This window comes from Clytia hemisphaerica, unplaced genomic scaffold, assembly GCF_902728285.1.
Source record: "Clytia hemisphaerica strain Z4C2 unplaced genomic scaffold, Clytia hemisphaerica genome assembly, whole genome shotgun sequence".
Taxonomy (NCBI): Eukaryota; Metazoa; Cnidaria; class Hydrozoa; order Leptothecata; family Clytiidae; genus Clytia; species Clytia hemisphaerica.
The window spans coordinates 959058-984242 of record NW_027104551.1 but is presented as its reverse complement, the minus strand read 5'-3'; the positions used below and the strand labels follow the sequence as shown (position 1 = coordinate 984242).

At 34.0% G+C, this 25185-nt stretch overlaps 3 protein-coding genes across 3 annotated transcripts in view; 1 reads left to right on the top strand and 2 right to left on the bottom strand.

The window, feature by feature from the left end:
* Nucleotides 1–13317, bottom strand: part of LOC136822956 (coiled-coil domain-containing protein 180-like) — a 56123-nt gene extending 42806 nt beyond the window's left edge. Inside the window, exons 1-14 of the mRNA XM_067079258.1 lie at nt 13129–13317; nt 12751–12842; nt 12572–12629; nt 12251–12302; nt 11928–11994; nt 11184–11221; nt 10848–10982; nt 10299–10394; nt 9939–10005; nt 9419–9515; nt 8934–9053; nt 7924–8003; nt 7120–7208; nt 5987–6034 (exon numbers count right to left, since the gene is read on the bottom strand). Coding sequence (XP_066935359.1) covers nt 5987–6034; nt 7120–7208; nt 7924–8003; nt 8934–9053; nt 9419–9515; nt 9939–10005; nt 10299–10394; nt 10848–10982; nt 11184–11221; nt 11928–11994; nt 12251–12302; nt 12572–12629; nt 12751–12842; nt 13129–13265 — 1176 coding nt within the window. The 5' untranslated portion in view covers nt 13266–13317. The remainder of the gene's footprint in view (nt 1–5986; nt 6035–7119; nt 7209–7923; nt 8004–8933; nt 9054–9418; nt 9516–9938; nt 10006–10298; nt 10395–10847; nt 10983–11183; nt 11222–11927; nt 11995–12250; nt 12303–12571; nt 12630–12750; nt 12843–13128) is intronic.
* On the top strand, nt 1492–5025 carry LOC136822923 (uncharacterized). Its single transcript, XM_067079229.1, has one exon. It carries the CDS (start codon nt 1505–1507, stop codon nt 4550–4552), a length of 3048 nt encoding a protein of 1015 aa, XP_066935330.1. The 5' UTR covers nt 1492–1504; the 3' UTR covers nt 4553–5025.
* A 128-nt stretch (nt 13318–13445) lies between the features above and the next one.
* Nucleotides 13446–24828, bottom strand: LOC136822869 (cilia- and flagella-associated protein 299-like). Its single transcript, XM_067079179.1, has 2 exons — nt 24708–24828; nt 13446–14279 (listed from the first exon to the last, which is right to left on the bottom strand). Exon 2 carries the CDS (start codon nt 14258–14260, stop codon nt 13562–13564), a length of 699 nt encoding a protein of 232 aa, XP_066935280.1. The 5' UTR covers nt 14261–14279; nt 24708–24828; the 3' UTR covers nt 13446–13561.
* Between the last annotated feature and the right edge of the window lie 357 nt (nt 24829–25185).

The window sequence follows — 25185 nt, the reverse complement described above, 5'->3', positions numbered from 1 at the left end:
CCCATCTCACGGTATATAATTGTATTTTAAATGTGGAAAGCTGTCAATTTGGAAATTTTCTTCCACGTTTGTCTAATACTCTCGGTTAGTCGGGGGGTTTGGAAAAATTTAATAAGCGATGGGGGGTTGGAAAATTTTGGAAAAATTAATTAGCAGCCCCACCCCCGGCTACCGTAACTTGGTCTAATGCCAACTTCCCTAATTCCGACACCCTTTATATGGCATGTCGATATTAGACCAACTTACGGTATTAGGTACCCAAGAGTATGGGAAACTTTTGTTGTCGACTTGAAGTTTTCTTCCACATACGTTTTTTTCCCTTTGGGCATTCTTTCAGATTACAAAAATGTTTCCCATAAGATTTTTTTCCCTCCTTGCAATCTGTTGGAAATTATGAGTATGAAATTGCTTTGTCCTGTTTTGAAAGTTTTTTCCCTTTTTTAACATTATTAGTATATCATGATAATGCAAAATGACTTTTTTTTTTAATTATGAAATTTTTTGTGAAGGTGAAGCGTGACGCTACAGATCAAATCTGTGTTTTGACTGGACTCGCCAACCTTTATGATTATAAGGGTACAGTTTATTTTTTATTTTTTTAAATTTGAAATGCCCTGAATGTGTTACTGTAGTGTTTTCATCTTACTTTTCTTATATTGTTGTTTGTTTAAACTTTTTGCTATTTATTCCAGAAAATGAAAAATAGAACGGTTGAAGCTTCATTTTTCATCAATGAGAGAATCTACAGATGTCATTTTTATAGAGAGGGACTATAAAATTTTTGCGAATGATAGGATATTCGGAAAGACTGCAGCGAATGTATTAAGTAAAACTTCACAAATGCCATTGAATATACAGTGTTTGTATGTCTTAAATTTTTTGCTTGCAACTTGCGAATCGAGGAGGCTCTGGATCGCTTCGCAACTTTTATATATATACGGCTTGTATTTCGTATGAGATAGACCAGTGAAACCTTGACGGATTAATTTTTGCAATCAGAACAATTTATTTAATCAAGCAAAAGTCTCTAATACACCTTTTCGACCGTAGTCGCGCGGTCAGACGCGTACCACTATTGTCTATAGGTGCGAAAAAAGGACTGGGACGGTTTTAGTGGGATAAAGCGGACAAAAAATGCCCGCGCGGCAATTGGCGGCTACGATCGAAAAGGTGTATAGGTCAATTTTCTATTTTGTTTTTAATTCAAATTTAATGAATCTTTTGTGGCTGCAAAAAGGGTTACAAATTTGATTGAGTTTCATATCTATCATTTAAAATACTCCATTGAAAGAATTTCTAATCCAAAAATAGTCTGCTGACCTAGAATGCATATCATATGACCAAGCGTAATTCATTATAAATTCATATAAGATAATTTATTCATTAGATTGTCTTTCATTGAAATCATATAAATTATGCAAACGTTTGGAAAATTTTTATTTGAAACTTGATAAAATATCAGAAAAAAATGTAAAATTGGAAAATAATTTAAAACATTCAAGCGATGAGCTCTACTCGGCAAAATGTTGTCACAAAAAGTGATTATTGGATCAGAGTAAATCTTGCTCTCGAGTTTTGTGTCAAAGATGCTCTCCTGTCAATCCTACACAATCTGGACAATGATCCATCTTACCAAGGATTACCACAAAACCCAGGTCAACTTTACCAACATATGTTGACATGCAAACAAAACACTAAAAATGGACTTCACAAAATTCTCAAGCAGGATGAATGGGATAAATTATGTCCTCAGAACAAACAACAAACAGACTCAAAGGATTGGGATATAACATTGATCGTTGCTGTTATTCGCAATGAAACAAATCTTAAACCATCAGGTGGTTGGAAGAACGTGAAATCGACCGATCAAAGTAAAGCTGCTTTTGTTGATCGAGCAAGACAACTTCGAAATGAAATCAAACATGGGAATGCAGCAGATTTAGACACAGTGGCAAAATTTAATAGTTGTTGGAATAAGATTGAATCCATCCTACTTGGGTTGAAATACCAAAACATGACATTTTTCCATGATTTGAGAACCAGTTCATTGGATAAATACAATGCAGAAATCCTAAAGATAGTGAAAAATTTTAAACACGATTTGGATTCTCTAAGTAATCAAGCGACAGACAATGCGATTGAAATCAGAGCTTTGAAACTTAAAATCAAAAGCTTGGAACAGACCCAAGCGATGTTAAACTGCTGTGAAGAATTTAAGAAAATAAACCAAGATCTAGATACCACTAAGAAAATGATCGAAAAAGAATTGTTTGATACAAAAGAAACATTAAAGAAAGACCTGATCGACTCGAGCAAAAGCACGACAGTTGAGATTACGCAAAAACAACCATTCTACTGGGATTTAAGATTACCTGTTGCTAATTTCTTTGGAAGAGAAAAAGTCATCAAAGACATTAAAGTTATGTTCGATTCTTCTAATTGTGTTGCTATTTCAGCTTTGGGTGGGACAGGCAAAACACAGACAGCTGCGAAATTTGTTGATGTTAACAAATACGGTTACGATAAAATATTTTGGATAAATGCAAAGTCTTTACATAAAACTTTATGTGACATTCTTTATATGATTTCAAAAGAGGTAGTACCTCCGAAAGAGTCTCTAGTTTTGGTTTGCCAACTTTTAACAAAATATCTAGATGGTAAAAAAGTCTTATTCATGGTTGATGATGTTTTTGAAGAACATTTAAACGATTTGAAAACTTTCCTTAGCAATGTGTCATCCCAAAAAATCTCAATACTATTAACAACACAATTGAATGAATTTGATGATCCCAAAATCGTTCTCTACAAACTGCAACTATTTGAAAGTGAAGAAGGGAAACTATTTTTGAGAGATAATTTACCAAACGCCACTCGGGAAGAGATTGATTCATTGGCTGAAGAGCTACAATCATTCCCCCTAGTTTTGCAACAGGCTGTGAGTTACATAAAAAAACATGGAACAAAAATTTCGACTTACATCTTAAGCTTCAAGGAATCAAACTCGTCCTTGCTACATCCAAAGAAAAAGCTTTCAGATTATGATAAGACATTGTTAACCGTCTGGTCATTGGCTTTTGAACAATTGAAGTCCTCTCCAAAAGCTTGGAGTGTCTTGGCAATGATGGCTTTTATGGACAACAGTTGCATCAAAAAAGAGACTTTTCTTTATTTCAAGGAAATCAGCGACGAAATTGAGCTAAATGAAATTTTGGATGAGATCTGTTCTCTTTCGTTGGTCCAACAATCTGAAAGCCATCTACATATTCATGCTCTTGTGCAAAAAGTTATTTGCATCTCTTTGGAAACAGGAGTTTTTAAAACTTCGATTAATGAGATAGCACTGATGTTGAAAGAGCTCCTAAACAACATCGCTATGGCTTTTTCTAAAGATGAATTTCATACGGATGAAAAAGATCTTTGGTACATCCATGCAAAAAATCTTTGGAATGTACTGAATGAGAAAGATCTGCTAGGTAAAATAATCATTAACATTACTACTTTGTTTCGGACTGCAGATTCGAGATTTGACATTCCGTTTATGAAGAATTACTATATCAACAATGAAAAATGTCTAAAGATGTATCGCATTACTGACGATTTCGCGTATTTCATCAGTGCGTTGGAGCTGAAAAATTTGAGACTGGAAATCATGTATAGTAATGATGAGAAGGTTGAATTGGAGGATATTCAAAAATTCGAGAGGGAATTTGCAAAGGAACTGACCAAACCTCACGAAAAAGTATTCTCATACAAAATCCGAGTAGCCTTTGCATTTAATCACTTGAAAGGAAAAGAGTACAAATCTTTTTCAAAGAGAATCAATGAAGTGTACGATTGTCTCATTTCTGTGACTGGTATGAACAGCATTAAATTGAAGCTTGCCGATTATTTTGTGAACAATGGTGACAACAATAAGGCTGAAACTATTATTGGAAGGCTTTCCATTTCTAACTTAACCGTACATGATAAATTCCAAATGTTCGATACTGAAATAAGGATATCGATTAAGAACAAAAATTTAACAAGAGCTGGTAAACAGATTGAAGAATTGGAACAATTTTTAATGAGTAATAACATTCCGCTTAATCATGGTTACAGACAGAGGTTCAACTCGTTAAAATCTAGGTATTCATTTGTCCTAAAAAGATATCAAGACGCGTTGAATATTATAGAAAAGAGTTCGCTGCCATACAAACAAGGCGCTGAATTCAGGCACGGAAAAGCTTTAATTCTTATCAAGCTTCACAGACATCACGAAGCGAGGGCATTGTTACCGAATGATGAAGACTGTCTTCCGAACCGTCACCTATCGTTCATACTATCCTACATAAAGTTTATGATAAACGATTTCGATATGATACCCATGCTTCATGCTGGTAAGGCTGAAATTCTAACTTGCTGGATTGAAGTTTACGCCATTGCGCATAAACAATTTCAAACACTGAAAAACGATGGCAATAGAGCACAGGACGAACTAATAATCATCCTTCGAAATATGGTCTTGTTTAAGAAAGCTATCATTGATAAATTTGATGGAATGTTCATTTTATAAATTTCTAGAAGCGAACTATATTTCTAGGATGATTGCAGTTATCAAATGTTTGGGAGGGGTTATATATCCCAAAAACACCCGTGAAAAAGCAATGTCTTTTTCTCATTACTTATGATTATGGCCTAAGAAAATCTCGAAGTATCCTTTAGTGTGTGTTTTGCGGTTTTTCAAATATTCCTCATTGTGAACTTACATTTGAATCTGATATTTTCATAGCCAATCAAAACATTCGATTTACTATTATTAAAGTTGATTGATCAAGAAAGTCGAACGGCCAATAATTTTTGTTTTGTTTTCGCCGGGTCAATTACAAAAAAAAGATACTTGAATTAATCAAACTGCTCGCCACTTTACTTCCCCAAGATAAATGTAAGGCGTGGTTACATTACATTAATTTATTTCTAAATTTCTGAAATTTTTTAATCAAGTCTTTATGATTAAAAAGTTTACAAGTGTAACAGCCCTCTTTTAAACAAAATAAAGACGTATAAATTCTTGAAAAAGAAATTATTTCTTGCGATTCTTTACCATTTTTTTGGTAAAGAGTTTAAAGTTTTTTTCTTCACTTCTCTCGAGATCAAAGCCACCGACATGATAGTTCTGTACATTTTTTTCGGTGAATGGATTTTCTAGCGTTTGGAAGAGATAAGGGTGAAAGATAGGATAAGTTCTAAATAAGATACAGTATGAATTCTTCTTGGTCACGTAGTTCAGCAATGTTGTTGTAGGCACTTTTTTCGTTCCTCAAATTTAACCACTAGGCGTACCCAGCAAGATCTTTTAGCTCGACTTTTCTTTTTCGAATATTTCCTCTGAAATTTCCGTTTCATAAGCATAGTACGGACGCCCTTTCATAAGGGGGGGGGGTTTGTGACGCCTTCCAAAAAAGTGAAGAAGGGGGATCAGAAATTTTCATTAAAAAGGGCGGATAGCAAGGAGGGGGGATCGTTTAAGAAGGGGGGGGGGCTTACATATATTGTAGATTATTTATGAAGTTTGGTCTGCATGAAAGGAAGTTTTTCTTTTTGAGTAGTCAACAAGAAGCAAGTTATTATTACGGGGTAGCAGCGAAAAGGGGATTATCGGATCGCACTATATATTTTCGAAAATTTAGCCCAGAACCCTTGAGGATAGACATTTTTAAAGGTTGGGGGGGGGTGCCAAGAAGGGGGGATCATTTAAGAAGGGGTATCAGACCCCTTTCCACACTATGATAATAATTAACACAATACGTGTGCAGCTGCCTTCCTCCTTCCACTCATGTCGTTTGTTGAGTGAGAAAATGAGTTGAGAAAAAACAATTGAAGATTTGATACAACACAAAAATTTCAAAAAGACTTTAAAGAAAATAGTTAATTTCTTTAATGTATTTTTGATTAAAAAATTTCAAAAATTTTAAAGATATTAATGTAGTGTAACCACGGCTTAATATACCTCATCAATTACGTCACTATTCACTATCTTTCCGTTTAATAATTTGTCCTGAATAAAGAAAAGATAAAAATTCATATTATATTCATACTCTATCCGCACGCCAAATATTTTTCATATTGGATGAGACTGCGTCCAAATAAAAATGGTTTATTATCCGTCCATCACTAAAATAATGTGATAAAATAATTTTTAAGCATAATTCCAATTTATAAGCTCATAAATCTGCTTTCTTGGTAGGTTTTTATTCAAAAGTCTTATTTTCATTTTGTGACGTAACGTCAAAAAGAAGATGCTCAATTGTCATTGAACTTGTCGCGTGACGACAATTTTTGAAATATGTAGCCTCCGCAAATTTTTTTTCCGTACATGGACGAGAGTATCATCGACGGTCGGGAGTATCTCATTTTGACGGTCGGGAGTATCATCGACGGTCGGGAGTATCTCATCTTGACGGTCGGGAGTATCATCGACGGGCGGGAGTATCTTAAACCTTGAAAGATCGACCCGACCGGGGTTCGAACCCACCAAATGAAAGAGTTTCTGATCAGAAACCCAGCGCGCTATCCATTCAGCCACACTCGCACAGCAGAACTCAAAATTTGTAAATACTTATAGAATGACAAAAAAGACGGGGGTAATGTTATCATAATATGGGTAAAATTGCCCCTTTTTTAACCTGTCTGAAATTCGAGCCGTTACTAGCAACCCTGCGGGGCCCAAGGCGCCGAGTATGCACCCGGCACAGTGACAAGCCGTTACTACCACCCCTGACCTAAGCAATTCCAAACAACAAAACTAAACAACAAAGATGAGATACTCCCGACCGTCGATGATACTCTCGTCCATGTACGGAAAAAATAATTTGCGTAGCCTCCATGGAATCTATATACTCGGAAATATTAGACAGTAAAGAAGCCAATCAAATGTCGCTATTTTCGCGCGTCGGATAATAATCGCAAATACTTTCACAAGGCTTAGCTCTCCAGACACAGTGGGTTGCATCATTTTCCTGATTATTCTTCTTTATTTTGAGTGAAGGTCCACCGATGTCGGAGAGATTGTGCTTTTTCATTTAAATATTTAATAGTAATTTTAATCAACTGTAAATATAAAAATAACACAAAAATATATACCTTTAGATTAATTATATAATCGTCACAATCTTTTAAAATTCGGTTTTGTTCTGACTTGACATCGAAAATGAACTTGGAATTTGTGGAATCTAAATTGAATATTTTTTTAAATATTGAGTTATTTGAGATGATTCTTTCTTTGCTTAACCAAATTCCAAAGTGGCAGTAGCATATGTTCAAAATTCCGAAAAATAACTTTTTTAAGAGGGGGTCCAGATTGACCTGGATTGACGCTTTTGCTTATACGTTAATTTGTAATTTTCCACAAACTTGTAATTTCCCTCCTAAAAAATGGCCACAAAATTTGAAATTCCAAGGGTTTCAAGGGTATAAATCTTGCAAAAATATCATAGTAGCCTGTACCAAAGTAGCGAAATAATTGAAACACTTCTAGAAATTAGTAGCAGTCATATTGGAGTTTCTAACTAACCCTTTAAGTGCCTAATCAATTCGTTCAAATTTTAAACCTCTATAAATATGTCATAAAAATTCCAGGCGTGAATATCCAGCCGCTTTTTCACACTGGCCTTGACTTTTTATTTTTTTATCTAACGATTAAGCAGCTTAAAATCAGGCTGTGACAGCGATTTTTCGGGTGCCATATTGGGTAACCAACGTTTTCAACTGACCCAAAAAATCAAGGAACATTCTTGATTTTTTTAAAGGAATTCAAGGGTTTCAAGGAATTCAAGGGTTGTCTACCTTGCTGTTTGGAAAAAAATTCACGTCAATCGTCGTACTCACTTTTTTGGCAATAAATGGATTTGCCAAACAAAGTGTTATTTGTTGTTACAATGTACATACCTAGTTCGTCAGTGATAATGGTCAAAGCGCAATTCCATTGATAAACAGCTGTCTTAGTAGATATCGGAGGCTTCATATTTCTAAAGAATTTGATTTCAAGATAGGAAAAAACATTTTTACGGCTACTTTTAATCATGACAAATCTCCAAGCGGGACAGAAAGTGCGAAACTGCACTAAAACAGTACTTTTTTTCTTCAAATCTCCTCTACTGTATCAAGAGTAGTTTTCTAAGAATATAAGTCTATGTTTTGGAAAAAACCGAGCAACGATGGAAGAAAACTGATCAGAAGATGGGTTTACGGACATGTAAATTTTGAGCCTTGTTGAAAGCCTTTTGAAGGGAAACGCCTGTTATCAAACGTAAACATTACGTGAACCAACAATTGAACAGAATAATTGAAATCACGTGCATGTAAAAGAATAATAGAATTAATCGAATGTTTTGGTTTTTCGTTCTGACATTTCTTTCTGTGACATTTGATAGCTGAATGCTACTTTATATCAAATTTTGTAACTCCATATTATGTCCGTAAGCATTATTCAGAAGAGGTACAGATCAAATATATAATTTAAAGTTTTTCAATACAAATATACGATACGTATATGTAACCACATGATAACGAGTGCAATTTTCGAATTGTACGAGTTATTATGTGATTACGAGCTAATCGCACAATGGCTTTCACTACTTTTTCCCAGTTAGGAAAGTAAATTACAGAAATTGCACTGAGAGTTTTATATTTTTCTCTTCTCTTATGTCTTTATTTTATTGTTGTTTATTGATTTTCTTGCTCACAAAATAAATTTCGAATGCAATTAAAACGTTCGATGCAAAAAAAATGTAAGAAAAAACATTAAAATCAATTTTGTAAACATTGGCGCCGCATTGGAGAGTGTGATTAACGATTAATTGCTCTCTACAGGATGCAATTAACGATTAATTGCTCTCTTTGAGGGCGTGCCAAATAAGAAAAAATAACCCATCGTGCGATTAATGTTTTTATCTCACCTTAATTGCGTCAGCAGATCCAATCGTCTTTTATTGATGGATTTTTGTTTGAAAGAAAGATCACTAAGAAGACGGTTGATTAATGGAGGGTTCACGACCGATTCAGATTCCATGTACGCTCTAAAAAAATTGAGAAAAACATATTTATTTAATTGACAAAAATCTAAATATCTAAAACTGGTTTAATTTGTTCCTTTGTTTAATTATCATTGACTTCAATAGAATCAAAAGAATTCTTACTTAATAAACGAGCAAAATAACGCCTCTAAATAGTATGCCTGTCATGGAAGTTGGTCAAATGATCTAGATTTTGCAAAGATGACGCAATGTTTTGCTTCACCTACTGTTGCTCTGCTCTTGAGAAAGATAGAAAAGCTCCACTTAGTGCTAATATAAGATATATGTGATGTCACTGCTTTAAAAATATCTTATAAAAGAAATCTGCATGCAGCAAGCACAAGGAGGATGATACTAAAAACACATACTTATGATTCTGAATGGCTTCCTTCAATTTCAAAGTTTTCCAATCTGCACATCGGTTTTGCCATTTGATGTAAAATCTTCGTTGTAGATCAATGTCACCTGAAGAACGTTCAACAGAAAAAAAATTGAAACTGTGACAAACTAAAAATGTTATAAATCGAAACTTTTCGCCATTCCATGGAGGAAAGACTTATTTAAACTTTGGGCTATCATACTTAAGATTTGTTTCACGTCATTAAAAAGTTAAAAAAAGAAAATTCGAAAAAAGCGTAATTTTTGAGAAAAAAGACGGGATCAAATTCAAGTTTATAAAACACTGAAAAAAAAGCCTTTTTGACACCTTTAAAACCTTTTGCACACCCGGTAGATCCTGGCTTTTAAAAAACTCACTGACTGAAAACAACCAGAATACCTACATATCATTGGACTGACTTGCTTTTCTCTTAGCGGCACATTTTTATTTTATTCTACAATTTTAACTTTAATGTACAGAAAAATAGTAAAAATGTGAAAAAACCTTACCGATTAAAAGTCTAGCAATGAGATCTGCAATGCATTTTTTATTGTTTAAAATAAACTTGTTGGTTTTCTATGAGCAAGAAAGACAAATACACAATGTATAATAAAATGGTATTTTGAAGAAGAGATGCATTCAGTAAGTAGGGAAATCACAGTCCATCTGATACAGTGGAGTGTCCATAACTCATACATGCACGGGTAAAACAAACTTGTTCAAGTTAAGGAAATTTCAAGTTATTGCATTTAAGATTTATAAGGCATTGTTAACTGAAGGGACCATAAAAATTTTTCGAGTTAAGGAGACATTAGATTTGTAGAGGTTCGACTTATACAGACTACATTGTACTTGAATAAGTCCCTTACTACAATTTCATTTTCCATTAGTCGTTGTACATCAGCAGGCATCATGTGTGCAATATTCTCTAGTGTGACTTTGTATGCTTTAAATACTTCACTAATCTGGAAAAAAGATACCAAAATGTATAAGGTTGATCTTAACCTCATACAGATCATCCACTCTGTCAACACCATACTCTACAGCGAATGTGATAATCTGACAAGCTTAAGTCCAGCCAAAACATTCAAAACTGTTGCATGAAAGCGAAAGCAAAAGTGACTTGGTTCTAATATCTATGACAGTAGATATTTTATTGCGATAGTTTTACTCCATCCGATCACTGCAGAGCATACATTCATCAAAAATCTAGATTCATCAAAAAGATTGCTAACCTTGGTAGATCCTCTTCGAGTCCTGGAATTGAGAGCAAATGCCTACTATGCATAGAACAATATTAGGATCTGCTAAGAGATTAGACTTGATCCGATAGGCATGCTAAAGTTAATAACTTGAATCCTTATACATCATATAGTATTGGTCAATTGAAATAAACTAAAAATTCAAAGTGAACTTACTAAGAAGGCACGGTTACGTTCAACTTTTTGTATTGTTTTATCCAAACCTTCAATCCAAGTTTTTCTTTGTGGTGCACGAGCCTCAATCTTTCGCCATAAACCATTCAAATCTTTCATACTTAATATTAACAGAGACTAAAAATGAAATTGCAAAAAAGATCTGTTAGTAAAAGTTCTTAAGATAAACTTGAACAATATCAATTAACATGGGTTAGTATACATCTGTAACCCGGGTCTGTGTATAGACTAGGGTTATTGATGGTCTACAGTTCAACCATTTCTGTACTGAAAGAAGAGCTCGCATTGGATCAACACTCGGAATAAAAAGAAACATACCTCATCAACCTCCAGAATAGACATTTCAAATTCCATTTCTAAAATGAAGAGATAATGATAGAAAAATTTGTTAATAATGAAATCTTAAAAGAGTAAAAATGCGATCTTGACTGATTGGCACTTCATGCAAAAGTTCAGAATTCAGAGGGCCGATTAATTACTAATTGCCTGCTCCTTTGAAATCGGCCTATATCTTTAGGCTTGTAAGATAGATTCTAATATTGTAAGGATATTTGACTGTTTTAAATATTTTGTATGTTGTTATTTGATTTGGAACATTTAAACTTTTGTTTTGACTACTACCAATACAAAGAAAGTGCGGAATCTAATTTTTGAATAAAAGTCTTTTCTATACTGTTTCATACATTAAATCTGGAATCATTATGACTGGAAATGCATAAAATCATTAGCGTTTATAATGGAGTGTTTGCGCTTTTGTATCCAAATTGATAATTGTCTTTTGGAAATACAAATATGTAAAATGCCCTTTATGTATATTCATGATATGCACCACTGCAATGACTTCACGAAATTATGGAACTTTTCTGTTTTTGTTCCACCCAATACGTCACTTTTTCTATTGTTTAAGTGACGTATTGGGTGGAAGTTTTAAAAGTTCTCAGAAGACTCTCTAGTGGTGCATATCATTATACTTAAAAACAACAGTTTCACAAAGATTTAGATTTATCTCAAGAAGTGTATTGTTAAATCAATAAAGTCAGAAAATAAATGAATAATACATACCTTTTAGATCCATATCCAGATAGCCTTTAATTGTTCTGCAAATTTCACTAATTTGTGGCTCTAAATCCTAAAATATAACCAAAAAGATTAACTACTGTAAAGGATGTCATTTAACATTTTTCATTTGATCAGATTACAGATAGCATTTTTAAACAAAAAGAAAGAACAACTTTCTACCCCAATTTTTTAATTTCGAAATGAAGTTATAAAGTGAAGCACCCAGTGAAAAATCAAAAAATAAGCAATTGGAAAATTTTGACAACAAAATGAAAAGAAAAAGGAAAAATCAGGTAAGGATTAAGAAGGAAAGCACAAAAACATACAAAACTTATTGCAGCTAATTCCTGGATCATATCTTCAAAAGCTGAATCATGTCTGAAATAGAAAAAATCCAAGATCAAAAATTACTGATAAGTCTTTCAAGCACTAACGGCCTGTGAAAATTGAGTGCTGAAATTTTCAGGGTCGATCAACTAACAAGTTTATTTTGATTTACTCTGCACAAATATATTTCTAAAAATACAATTTGTAGAAAATCTGTATTTCCCTTTCAGATTCTATAGCACATATTTGTAGAACCAGGAGTTTGGTTGGGTGTGGATCTTGTAAGTGCGTTTTTAAATAAAATATTGTATTAGTCCAACCTTTCTCTTCGACTTTGTTGTAGTTTCTCTATCAACCCAGCTGAGCTTTTTGGATTGTCTGAAAAATTAAGTATGAAATATAATTCATTGATTTTATTCATACATCAAATAATGATAAAGGTTTACAAAAGTTATTTGTGCTTGTGGTAATTATTTCAAGATAATTATTCAATACGAACCTGTAACGTCTTCAGGTAGTCCACGAACTTTGACAGTTTCTGCTTCTGTTTCTGAAATCTTCTCCTTTCTTAGTTCTTCTTTGGCTTTGTGTCTATAATGAAATAAAATAAAATCTTTCTTAACAAAGTCATGTGTCAGGGCTTTAAATAACAGTTGGATGAACATTGTTTAACCCAAGTTGTCCATTGTCAGACAAAAAAAAATCATTATTTTCAAGCTAAAGCAATCCTAATCTGATATTTTGCTTTGCCCTAAAATCGTTATTTCATGCCACATGTCTATAAAAAGGAAAGAACAAAAATATTAGATTCTTTGAAGAATAAGTATTGTAAATAAAAATTGTTGCCCGGTCAACCGTTAGTTTTCGGTTCATATACCTGTAGATGACTGGATTTTCTGTGATATTGTCATTTGTAGCACAAGACACCCATGTTTGTTGTCGATCTGTCAATATTCCATTATAAGGTTTTGAATCGTGAATCAGAGGAATAGCCAATTTTCCACTTGCAGGCATTTTTTATTTATTTTCAAACAGTGTTATCTAAAGTATTCTTTGATGGCTAAAAGACAAAAATATATTTAAAACTAGAGTAAAACTTTCAAGGGGGGATAAGGATTATTAAATAAGGAATAACGACCTTAGACTTTTAAAATGACAAGTAACACAAATTTAAAAAACCGAGACAAAGCAGAATTAAATTAATTAAAATCATCATTATTGTTCTAAAATTATCGCATTATATACATAACTATTTCATAATTACAAATGATCACACATACTTTATATATATTCCTTAAACAAAATACATTTCAAGTTTTTCTACGAGTGATATGATCATAGAGTACAACTTGGATGTAATTAGGTGAGTTGATCACCAATCTTGTTGAGTTGTCGCCAGGTGAAGATGCTTTGGGATCAACATTCAAAATCTTTCGATCACGTTTGTTTTTGAACAGCAGACCACTAGCATTTTCAGCAATCACTTGATAGTTACTCGAAGGATTTGATGTACATGTTTGAGTTTCCCAATTGTAAAAGCTTAAATCTGAAGCTCTAGGAAGGAAACGTTTCTTTCCAGAAAAATAAGGTTCAAAGTTTTCAGTTTTTAGTCTTTGAGCAAAGTCTATATAGCCAGATATTTCTTGTCCTTTAGTATTTTGATCACGAATGAAGACAATAGTTGTCATTTTTCCACTTCGATTTGCTTCTTCTCTTTGAGCAAGTGCGAGTAGGAAAGGGTCTTTGATAGTTTTCCCTGAGCTAGAGAGTGTCTTTTGCTGACTTCTCTTGGATAGACGACTGGCTTCAGCTGCTTGCTTTCTTGAGATAAATTCTTCTCTTTTGAGAACTTCCCCACTACCTCTGTAACCTAATTCCACAAGTTGACGGGCTAACTCTTCATCTTCAAGATAGTATAAATCAAGAGATGTGATTTGACTATCGAGAAAATCTTCATATGTTGCAAAATCTGTCACTACATTGTCTGATGGGGCTGCATCTTCTTCCATTGTTTCTACAGAGAACAAGCTGAAACGATGGCAAAAGACATTTTCAATACTTTCTCTTAATAAAAAGCCTTGCTAAAACCCTCATGACCCTCATAGCAAGGTCTTCTTCTTGTACCTTTCTTAAGTACAAGAAATAACCTTATCAGGATTCATTAATGAGCAGAAAAATACGGGGTGCGCCACAAAAAAGTTTCTCTCTTTAAAACTAATTTTCTCAAAATCTAAAAATTTTAAAAGAATTATTCCAATTTCATTGGAAAGAAGAAAGATAAACTTAAATTTTGAAAATTCGATTCATTACATCAAAAGTTATGCTCAATTAAATAAAAGTGCTCAAAAACGTTAAAAATTGACATATCAAATTAAACAGAAGCATAATTACTTGATACATCAGTACTTTCGTTTCAGTCATTAAAAATGATAATCAGCTGTCTAAATGACCTTTTGTTACATAAAGGAAGGTTGAATTTCAATAAAAGGCAGAAAATTTGTCGAAAAGGCCAAAAAACCTGGTAAGATTCATTAAAATATAGCAAATATGGGTTTCGAGGTAATCCAGCCTTACATAGACTTTATCCAGTGTAAAAGAAAAAATCTGAGGAAAATTTCGGTAAAAGTTAATTAAACAGAATTAAATTGATCTGGATAAAGATTTTAAACCCTTTCGACCCTTAAGTTTCGAAATTTATGTGAACTACTGGAAAACGCTTATTATCATGTAAAAGGCTATTGCGATGGCCAATTTAAAATAAAAATTTGATAGGTCGATTTTCAACGTTTTCGAGCACTTTCTGAAAGTATCTTTTATATTCAATTGAACTTTTGATCTAATGAATCGAATTTAATAAATGACACATCAAAATTTAAGTTTATCTTCTTTCTTGCCAATGAAATTGGAATGGTTCTTTTAAAAGATTTAGATGTCTAGAAAATTAGCTTTAAAGAGAGAAACCTTTTTGTGGCGCACCCGGTACTATTTTTGAATTGTGATTGTGATGAAAGCAAAAGATCTGGCATGTTTTTATGATATCCGGCAAGAACTTCACCCAGATATTAAAAACCAACTAAAATATAGTCCCTATTCTACACTGTAAATAATTCCAGGTCCTACCTGGTGGCTGATGAAAAAGATTGGATGTTTCTTGATGTCTCAAGGCTGAACAAATAGATCAAAGTGCTTGTTTTAATATTTTGAAAGTAGATACCCCAACTTAAAGTCTGAGCTATTCAATAGTTCCAAACTTATGAGCTTTAAAGCCAAATTCTAATTTTCCAAAAAAGTGTAAAAGACACATAAAAAAGGGCTTTAAACTAGGCATTTTTGGATGTTTTTGATATGGAGTTTTTGAGAAAATTTTAAGAAATACTGCTGATCTTTATAAAAATTATGCTTTTAAAACAAAGATGACTTTCAATAAGTAAATTTTCCAATTATTGTATAATTTTAACGCCCGTTTCATACTTCCTGAAATATGAATAATGACTAAAGCTCATTAAGTCTGGAACTAGCAGGTCAAATAAAAAAAAACTCTAATTTTAAGTTACTTACGATATCTACTTTTTAAGTATCAAATCTCAAAGCACTTTGGGACATTTATCCAAGCAACCTCGAGACATTGAGAAACATCTGCAATTTTTTATGGTATAGCATATATAGCATAATGTGTGTAACATAATGTGTGAAATAAATATTTTTCCACCTAAGGCTTTTCTCTCTGATATGACTATAATATATTGAAAATGAAAAACGTGGATCTACAAAACTGTCAGGGAAGCTGTTTTTCCGTATATTTTTGGGCACCAGGATACCATGAGAGGTCCTAATCGAACAACCGTTCTCAAAGTCCTAGGGTCTTGCAAAGATACAAACTGAAAAAAAACAAAAACTGTAACTGTGACGAAACAAAGATACCAAATTACCAATCCAATTGCCAATCAAATATTGTTGGAATAGGAAAGAGAAAAGAGGTAAGTGTAGCCTAGCCTAACCCAATAACAGATGGCCATAATTTTCTTACACACACAGAAAACCTCTGAAGGCACTTGGAAATTAAACATCTGAGGAAAAAAATCTTATGTGACACGATGTCAAAAAGGAACTTTTTTCTGATACAGCGCTGATACACTTTTTAAACAAAATCACTTTGTTGTCATTACCAGTCCTTTGAAACAAGCGAGGTCCTTGCGAAATTGAGATTGCAGATATGTCAAATTGTTTATTTTCACAAATCCCATTAGAGCTTCAGGGTAGTGTGCAGAAGACATGACGATCTGATCTCAGGTTAGCCTAGCCTAATAGTCAGCTGTCAGTCGGCCTTAAAAGATGATGTAGAAGTAAGTATATGAGAAAGTTAAATATTACACAACCATCAATCCAGCGAGTAAAAAGTTCTATAATGACTTGTCTAAAAAAAGTACGTTCGCACAGCGAATAGAATATCCCTTCTTTTTTATTCTTAGGCAGTAAAGCCCTAAGGACATGTTTTTTAATTGTTTCGTTTTTGGCATTTTCAAAAAAGCTAAATTTTGATTGGGGTAACTTGGAGGTCCGAAATTTTCACAGAATGTTAGTAGTGATGATAGGACCCCAAAAAGTTCTTTTCCCAAAATTCTAGCTGTTGTAGGGGCCAGTTAGGAGCAAATTTTAGCATTTGTATGTGTTTCGGAAAATGATCTAAATCAGAGCTAAAAACCCAGGAAGTTGTCTATCTGACCAATGATTATCATAGAGGGATGGCAATTAAAGTAGCCTATTGTTAAAAGGCCCACATTTTCCTATTATGGGGCCCTTTTTAGAGCACTTTTTTAGCACCTATTTCCCCATTGACAATAAGTGCCAAAACACCAAAGTAAAAGGCTTGATTAGGTATAAGACTTCCATAACTTCTTTTGAAATAGTTGAATAATCAAGTTATTAACACCAATATAGCACTTGAGCTGTTAAAGGGCCCGTTTGGAGCTAAATTTAGCATTTTTCCACTAAAAATAATGTAGCAGAATTACTAGTATGTTTCTAAACACCTAATTAAAAGGCTGGAGTGGGTGTAAAACCTTCATAACTTCCTTTGAAGTAGTTTAATAATCAAGTTATTAACACCAATAAAACATTGTTGTACAAGCTGTTAAAGGGCCCGTTTGGAGCTAAATTTAGCATTTTCCACTGGAAATACTCCAATTTATTCTGCTTCTCTTACTAAAATTAACTTTACACCTAGTCTAATTTTTGCTAAATTCAGCTCATTTTGAGACCTAGGAACATAAAATAACCTCATGAAGTTCTGTTCAATTGTGTATCAAACATTAATGATAACTTATTTGATGTTCAAAACCTTTTCAGGGTCCAGAATCGAGCAAATACTTAATATTTCCGTTAAAATGCTAAAATACTGCTCGTTTTTGGTCCATTTAACTATGACAAAGATCACAGAAAAGACTTTTTAAGCTTCGTGAATGATCCAAGCATCAAATAGCGCCTAAATGAGCTATGAAATAACAATAACCTTCTGGTTTTCAAATTTTAGCATAAAGACATGGCCTTCAAGAACTCTGTGTCCAGTCAATGCTAAATTTTTGCTCATAAAAGGACCCTGGAATGCTTTACCGGGTGGTCCAAAAAAAACTTCCATAAGTTTCAAATTTTGACGTAGAGCGCTCTTACTGTGTTATCGACTTCAAATTTCGTATGGCTAAACTTCAACTTAAATCGAGGCACTCCTGAAAATCTCATTGTCAGAAACTAATATTTTGTAAAGTTATGTGGTTTTCTAAAAAAGAGGTTAAAATTGACTTGTTCAAAACTGACGTCAATTAAAATTCTTACTTGTTCGTAAACTCAATGGTTTCGTACAAATCATTAAAAAACATCGATAAAGTTTAAGTTGTAAGACTATTTCTTTGCAACAGATCCTTCCACGGGTTCACAATTAATATTGATGTCTAACTATAAAATAATTTGATACAACCACCTTTCTGTTCATTTACAGTTCTCACTCGTGGTAGGAACTCTTTTAGAGCCTTTCTGATTATCTTGCGATTTGAACCGACTTTCTTCCATACCGTACGTATCTTTCTTTTCAACTCATTCTCATCTTTAAAAGGGTTGCTCAATCAACCTTTGTACACCTCTGCCTTGACTGCGTCCCAGAAATAAAAATCTAATGGATTGCAGTCAGGCGAAGAGGGTGGCCAGTCAGTCTTTTTCACAAAACGCTTCCGCAGTCTTTCATCCATGAAATCTTGCACCAAATTGGAACCATGCGATGGAGCACCATCTTGTAAAAAGATCCATTGTTCAAGGGTAAAGAGCTTCTCAACAGAGGGATGAGTTTCTTTTCAAGATGATTTTTGTGATTGACTGCATTGACCTTCATAGAACTTTCGTTAACTGGTTGGGTGGCACCATTCCATGTCAAACACGCGGAAACCATAACCTTCTTTGATTGACGGTTTGTATGATGACAGAGATTTTCTAAAGGAACGTCCTTTTTGTCTCCCTTGAAATAAACACGATCATTCTGATGATTCAGAGGGACCTCTAGTGAAAACTCTTTTTCATCTTGAAAAGCGCACTTTTCAATGAGGCGTGGATTCCGTTCAAATTGATCTGCAAGTCTCCCAGCACGTTCTGTTCTTCGCTGACGTGTGACTTCACTCATACGAGGCGTTTTCATAAGTTTAAATTGTTTGTAAACCCTCTTCGTTTTACTAAACGTTTAACGGAGCTTCTACTTATCCCAATCATGTATAATAAAAAGAACGCGCACTAAACAGGTTGATGATTTGTGAATCTTCTGACGCCAATTTTTGAACAAGTCAATTTTGAAACATCATTTATAAATAGCTATAACTTTTGAAAAAATTATTTTCGGAATCTGAATCTTCAAGGAGGGACATAAAAGATGTTGAAAATTCACTATGCAAAATTTTAAGTTGATAGCTCAATTAGAGCGCTCTACGTCAAAATTTGAAATTTATGGAAGTTTTTTTTGGACCACCCGGTATATCGGCCAAATTTGGTTTTTCTATCTTTTTGAATGCCTCAAGTATGCATAATATCAATATCATAGTTCTTTTGTGTTTATCTTAACTGTGCTGGTGGATTAAAAAAAAGCCACACCCAATGCTAAAAACATGCTCATAATAGGACCATACAACTATTTTTAGTGATTGCTTATGTTGGTATATTGATCTTACAAGGTATAAAAAGGCATGTGCAAAGTATTAGAGTCATAGCAGAAAAATTGAGAGAGATACAAGCCTCTATATCCAAATGCTAAGTATTTGCTCCTACTAAAATGCTAAGTATTGGCTCATTTTTGGACCGCACTTTGTTGAAGCATAAGTCATGACAGATTTAAGCTTTAGAAAAAATTCTTTTAAATTTTTAAAGTTCATCTTTTCCAAGCAACCATCATCAGGGCATAATTTTAGTTCATTCATTATATTAGAAATGAATGATGATTTCCCAAGACCCCTAAAAACGAAACAATTAAAAAACATGTCCCTAACACTTCATACAAAAATTACAGGAAACATATAATTGGACTTTGTACCCAATGCAATGTTGCACGCACTTGCAAAAAAGGCCACAATTAAAGATCTTACAAGTTCAGTATGTGAATACAGCAGGAAAAATACAACTTTTAAATATTTTTCCTTTTTTTTTGCAAAAGTTCCAGAAACTATAAGTAAAAGGATGGTGAATACTATGAACTGATGATTCGCGGCACTATCGACTTTATTTAACTCGGCTCAATCCCCGAACTGTGTATATTGTTTTGCTACTAGTAGAGTCCCCTGACCAAGTTGGCGACTAAAATTTTTCAATTCAATTTTTTCAATTTAATTTTTTCACTTAACATTTAACTTTTTTGAAAATCCTTTTCAACCAACGTTATAAGTAAAAGGATGGTGATATTTGAATACTATGAACTGATGATTCGCGGCACTATCGACTTTATTTAACTCGGCTCAATCCCCGAACTGTGTATATTGTTTTGCTACTAGTAGAGTCCCCTGACCAGTTGGCGACTAAAATTTTTCAATTCAATTTTTTCAATTCAATTTTTTCACTTAACATTTAACTTTTTTGAAAATCCTTTTCAACTAACGTTTAGACAACTTTGAACACGCTCTTCATGGTTTGTTTTGATTTTGGTTTGAAGCGATCTTCTTAGAAAAAAAACTTTTGAAGTAAGGAGTACTAGTGCCCAGTTCCCAACCGATGTACCAGACTGGGGTGGATCACTTAGAGAAAATCAGTGCTCTCAGTTAGTGGAAATACCTCCATTTTAAAGCATGTTCAAAGTTCACAATAACGACTTTCTTTTTATGACGGAAAACCAAACAAGTGAGAAGAAGTCATTATAACTAAAAGTCAACACTTCGTGGTTGTGACGTAGGTTTTGTAATCGATTTTTTTTTAATAGACAATTTCTTGTTTCTGCGGAATTTTTTAAACCTTTTAGTAGGAGAACATGTCATTCAATAAGGAATTTTTTAATACTTCATGGCAGATTAAAAAGACAATTACTGTATAAAACGAAAGTTTCTTCGTTTTTCGCACTTATGGGGAAGAATGAAATTTTAAGAAGATACTTTATACGATATGAGGATATTCTCATTTCCGTAAAATCACGATTCCCCATGGTTGAGAAATGGTAGCTACGTATGCGTAATTCCTTTGTTCTTTTGCTATTTTCTTTTGTTCAGTGTGACGTAAAGACGCTTCATAAATCAAAGTATTTCCACTAACTGGCTCTACTTGCAGACTAAGTCGATTTGCGATGTTAGCTTTTTTAGGCTTATGCAAATAAATGGATAGAAATAGAAAAGTCATATGGATTAATCACGGCGATAAAAAACTCATAAACTTTCCCATTATAAATTTCATTTCACTCATTCTTTTGTTTTGAAATAGCCCCTTGTCATTTCCGTTTGGCATGTTTTTTTCCAGAAGTTTTCTTTAAGTCACCATTTTTTTCTTATTATATAAGTTTCTTTTTGTTTTGTTTTGAAAGTGGCGGGCTATGGAGGGTCTTTATTTGATAAAAAGGCGGGAATTTTTTTATATATGTCTACCCGGAGATTCAATATACCGGTTTTCTTTGTTATTTCAAACCAGAGCTAGAAACTTCACATCACATTGCATTGGATTCAAGCTGTCAAAGTTGGATCTTCTTTTTCTTATTTTCAATTTTGGAGGTTCTCAAAACAAATTTGTTGTCAAAGAGATTTAACAGTATAAGTGAAAATACAGGCCATATAATAAACAGTCCCATGTTTCATTCGACCAGTCGTCCCAAGCCAAGACGGTTATGTTTTTCAAAAAAACTGTTTTTTCGTGCAATATCTCAGGCCACAAAATCTTGGATTTTCACCCTCGAGTTGCAGAGAAGCCTGGAAAAGATTGGGGCATATATTACGATGGCCCCTAAGGCTCACCACGCACTTCCAGTTCTTATAAAATTTGTGAACTAGAACTGTCTAGGGGTCATGGCCCAGAAGGCTCAAGAGACACTGCGCACTTCCGAGTTTTTTTGTGACAACACTGCGCACTTCTAAAAATATTTTAGAGAAAAAAAAGTCTCCCTAAAAAGATAGCCGTTCTAGTCAGCAAAATAGATACCGAGTTGTAATAAATGAGTTGATGATAATAGCAAAATAATTTGTGGTTTGACGAGTTGTAAATCCATAACCAACTGATAATTTAGACCAATAAAGGATAAAAGCAAGTCCGAGAAAATTCATCAAGCCAAGATATTCAAAGCAAAAGATGAAAATTTGGATTTAAAAAAACAGCTATATTTCGTATAGTATCATATACATCATTCAGGCAAATGATTTCTGTAAAAGAAAGTTGAGCTTAAAAACGATTTCAAAATCTAAAACAATTAAATGACTAGTTAAAATGCAGTAAAACTAAGAAAATAGATACAAATCTCTAGAGGCTTTAAGGCCACTATTCAAAATAGGAGAATGCCTTTTGATATAAATTGCTTCTTTTATTAAAAGAATATTCCATTTATCAGACCTATCAATAATACGAGTGTTATTTTCTATTGTGTTCAAAAAATATTCATTTTGTTCTTTTTTGTTCAATGGTTCTTGTTCAAACAAGAGCATTTTGTTGATGTCGTTAAAGTTCGAACAGGACAAAAGATGACTACATATAGCACTATCTTTACGGTAGGCCACAAAAAAAAGTAGTCTTGTTTCCGGAAATCGGCCGGGTGAACTTTTTTTTGGAAAAAAATATATCTCACCCAGCCGCAAATAGAAAAAAACTTTTTTTTTGTGCAATCGAAGATCCATTTAACGATTGTATTCAAAGATTTATAAAGAGTTTATTTTCCATTTTACGATTTTACGATCCATTTAACGATTGTATTCAAAGATTTACGTATGTCACTTGTGTTTTGAAAAAGAAAATCTTCTGTCACAAATGTTTTCTACTTTCCTGTTTTATGTTGTTGTGAATAGAATTACCTTAGAGTACAGCTTCTTCTTAAAATTTCGTTTTTTCAAGTAAAGAGACATCGAACCTGGATTATTTTTTCGTACACGTCAATTAGAGTTTTTCTATGAAAATTGAAAAAAAAAATATTTTCCGGCCGCCCGGGTGAGATTTTTTTCCGTCACCCGCATTTCCGGAAACAAAACTACTTTTTTTTTTGGCCTACGAGTGCTCGAGACAACGTTCGTGTAGGTTCCGGTCAGTTTTGCCAATGTATTCTGAGGAACAACCAGGACATCGGAAACGATACACAACATTGGATTTTGAAAGAAACGGCGTTTTATCTTTAGTATTTGTAAATAGATTTACTTTTGTTGTCGAATAGAAGGATTTGAAGACGAGTTTTTTATCTCTTTTCAAATTTCTGCGAATCTTTCTCTCCAAAGACTTAACTAAATTCTGACCAGTATTTCCCAAGTAAGGAACTTTCAGCCAAACTGTAAAAACATTATCAAGCTCATCTTTTGTTTGGGTTTGGTTAGGTTGTTCATTCCTTTGGATATTTGTGAGTGTTAAATCAATGATTCTAAATTTAATTCTAAATCTACTCGTGATTCATATATAACAACATTTTTTGATGAAAAAACAAAGTTGATATTTGGTCACTTTTTGCTTCCCCGATTTAAGCCCGAAAATTCCCCGATTTTTGCCACCAGGGGGGAATTTTGCTGACCAACACTTAACTTGAAAATTTTAACCTGTATATAACTCTTGATATGAACTACTCGGAAATTTCAACTCATTTTGCGTAACTCGACATTCATTTTAACGACCAAACAAATTTTCATTGGGCGGGCCGCTCGCTTGGAAATTTCCCGCCGTGACAAAAAGTCAGAAGTGCACGCGCAGTGTCACTTGAGCCTTCTGCAGCCTTCTGGGCCATTGACCCTAGACAGTTCTAGTTCACAAATTTTATAAGAACTGGAAGTGCGTGAAAATTAGAAGTGCGTATTTTGAACCTTCTGGGCCATCCTAATATATCTATCATCAGTGGCGGCCTGGCAGGGGGTGCAGGGTGTGCAGTGCACCACCCAGAAAGATCTGAGAGGGGCGCCAAAGGAGCTTTTTAAGGGGGGCGCCAAAATTTTTTTGATGTTTAATTGGGTAATTTGGCGCCCTTCGACACGTTTATAGCGCCTTCTATGAGTACAATGTTAATTTTTTTCTCCTGCGGCACTTTATTTTACCCTCTTACATTCTTTCTCTCTTGAATTTTTTCAAAACTTCTATCAATATTGAATCAGAAGTAGAGAAGTGTTGTGTATCCACCAGGGATTAAAGAGAATGCTCACCCCCAAAATGAGAGATTGCCAAATATCAAAACTTGTTGATTCTCGCTGTGGTTTTTATCTTTTAAGCTGTTTGACCTTTCTTACACCAAAATTTTTTGCCTGCGGCGCCACCACAATAACAACGAACCCTTCCTCCCAACTTCTGAATTTTTGGGGCCTCTTTCAGCCATTGATCTTTAAATAGAGAGTAAAGTAAGACTAGTGGTGCGAAAGTTTAAAGATTATATCTGGTAATTTTTCTGATAAGAGTTTTAGAAGGCAAAAATATAGACTAAATCGACTTACCAGGTATAAAATTTCCATTTCAAAGATCAGGGGCGTTACTTTCAAACAGTCACTGCTCTCTTACAGTTTAATATTTTCACTTAATGATGGAGGGCGCAAATAAGGACAAAAATACCAGGGGCGCCAATTTCATAGTTTGCACCACCAAGAAATTTAAGCCAGGCCGCTACTGTCTATCATGTGGGTCAATCAGTCAATGGTGAATGGATCGTGTGTTGTGATTGTGATCCCAAAACTAAACTTTAAAAAGCAACTCTGAATTTCTGAATTTCTTAAGAACTAGTTAGAGCTAAAGAATCAAAGAAGTAGACTATTTTGTTTACCAAAGTGTTAGAAGAAGTGAAAAGATGCTTACTAGACAATAAAAAGCCAATCTCAAACAAATCTAAAACATCAGAAAAGTTCAATGATCATTTTGCTTGACAACGGAGAAACAACTTGCACAACTCGGCTGCCATTACGGGTATTGTATTGTACGCGTACCTTGATCGAAGGACGGCTTGTAAGATTGTAAATCAACTTCAGCTACTTTTTTTAAAGATAAGGTAAAATATATTTCCCAGAGCCCCCGGGGGGGGTACTACCCTTGTCGACCGACGGTTCGAAAAATGGACCCTACGTGGGACTCGAAATTTGCGAAAAAAGTGACCCTGAATGGGACTGAAATTCAAAAATGTTCTCAAATGTTCTACTTTTTCCCCAAATTTTCCAAAAAAAGGCACCCTACGAGGGACTGATTTTTCTATTTTGGTGTTTTTGCGACCCTCCCTGGGACTCGTGGAGGTTAGAAAAGGTACCCTGACCAGCGGAGCATCCCTGTAACCCATCTTGCC

Excerpts from the sequence above, each read along its gene's own strand:
- LOC136822869 (XM_067079179.1), bottom strand. The coding sequence starts at position 14,260 with ATGGAAGAAGATGCAGCCCCATCAGACAATGTAGTGACAGATTTTGCA.
- LOC136822923 (XM_067079229.1), top strand. The coding sequence starts at position 1,505 with ATGAGCTCTACTCGGCAAAATGTTGTCACAAAAAGTGATTATTGGATC.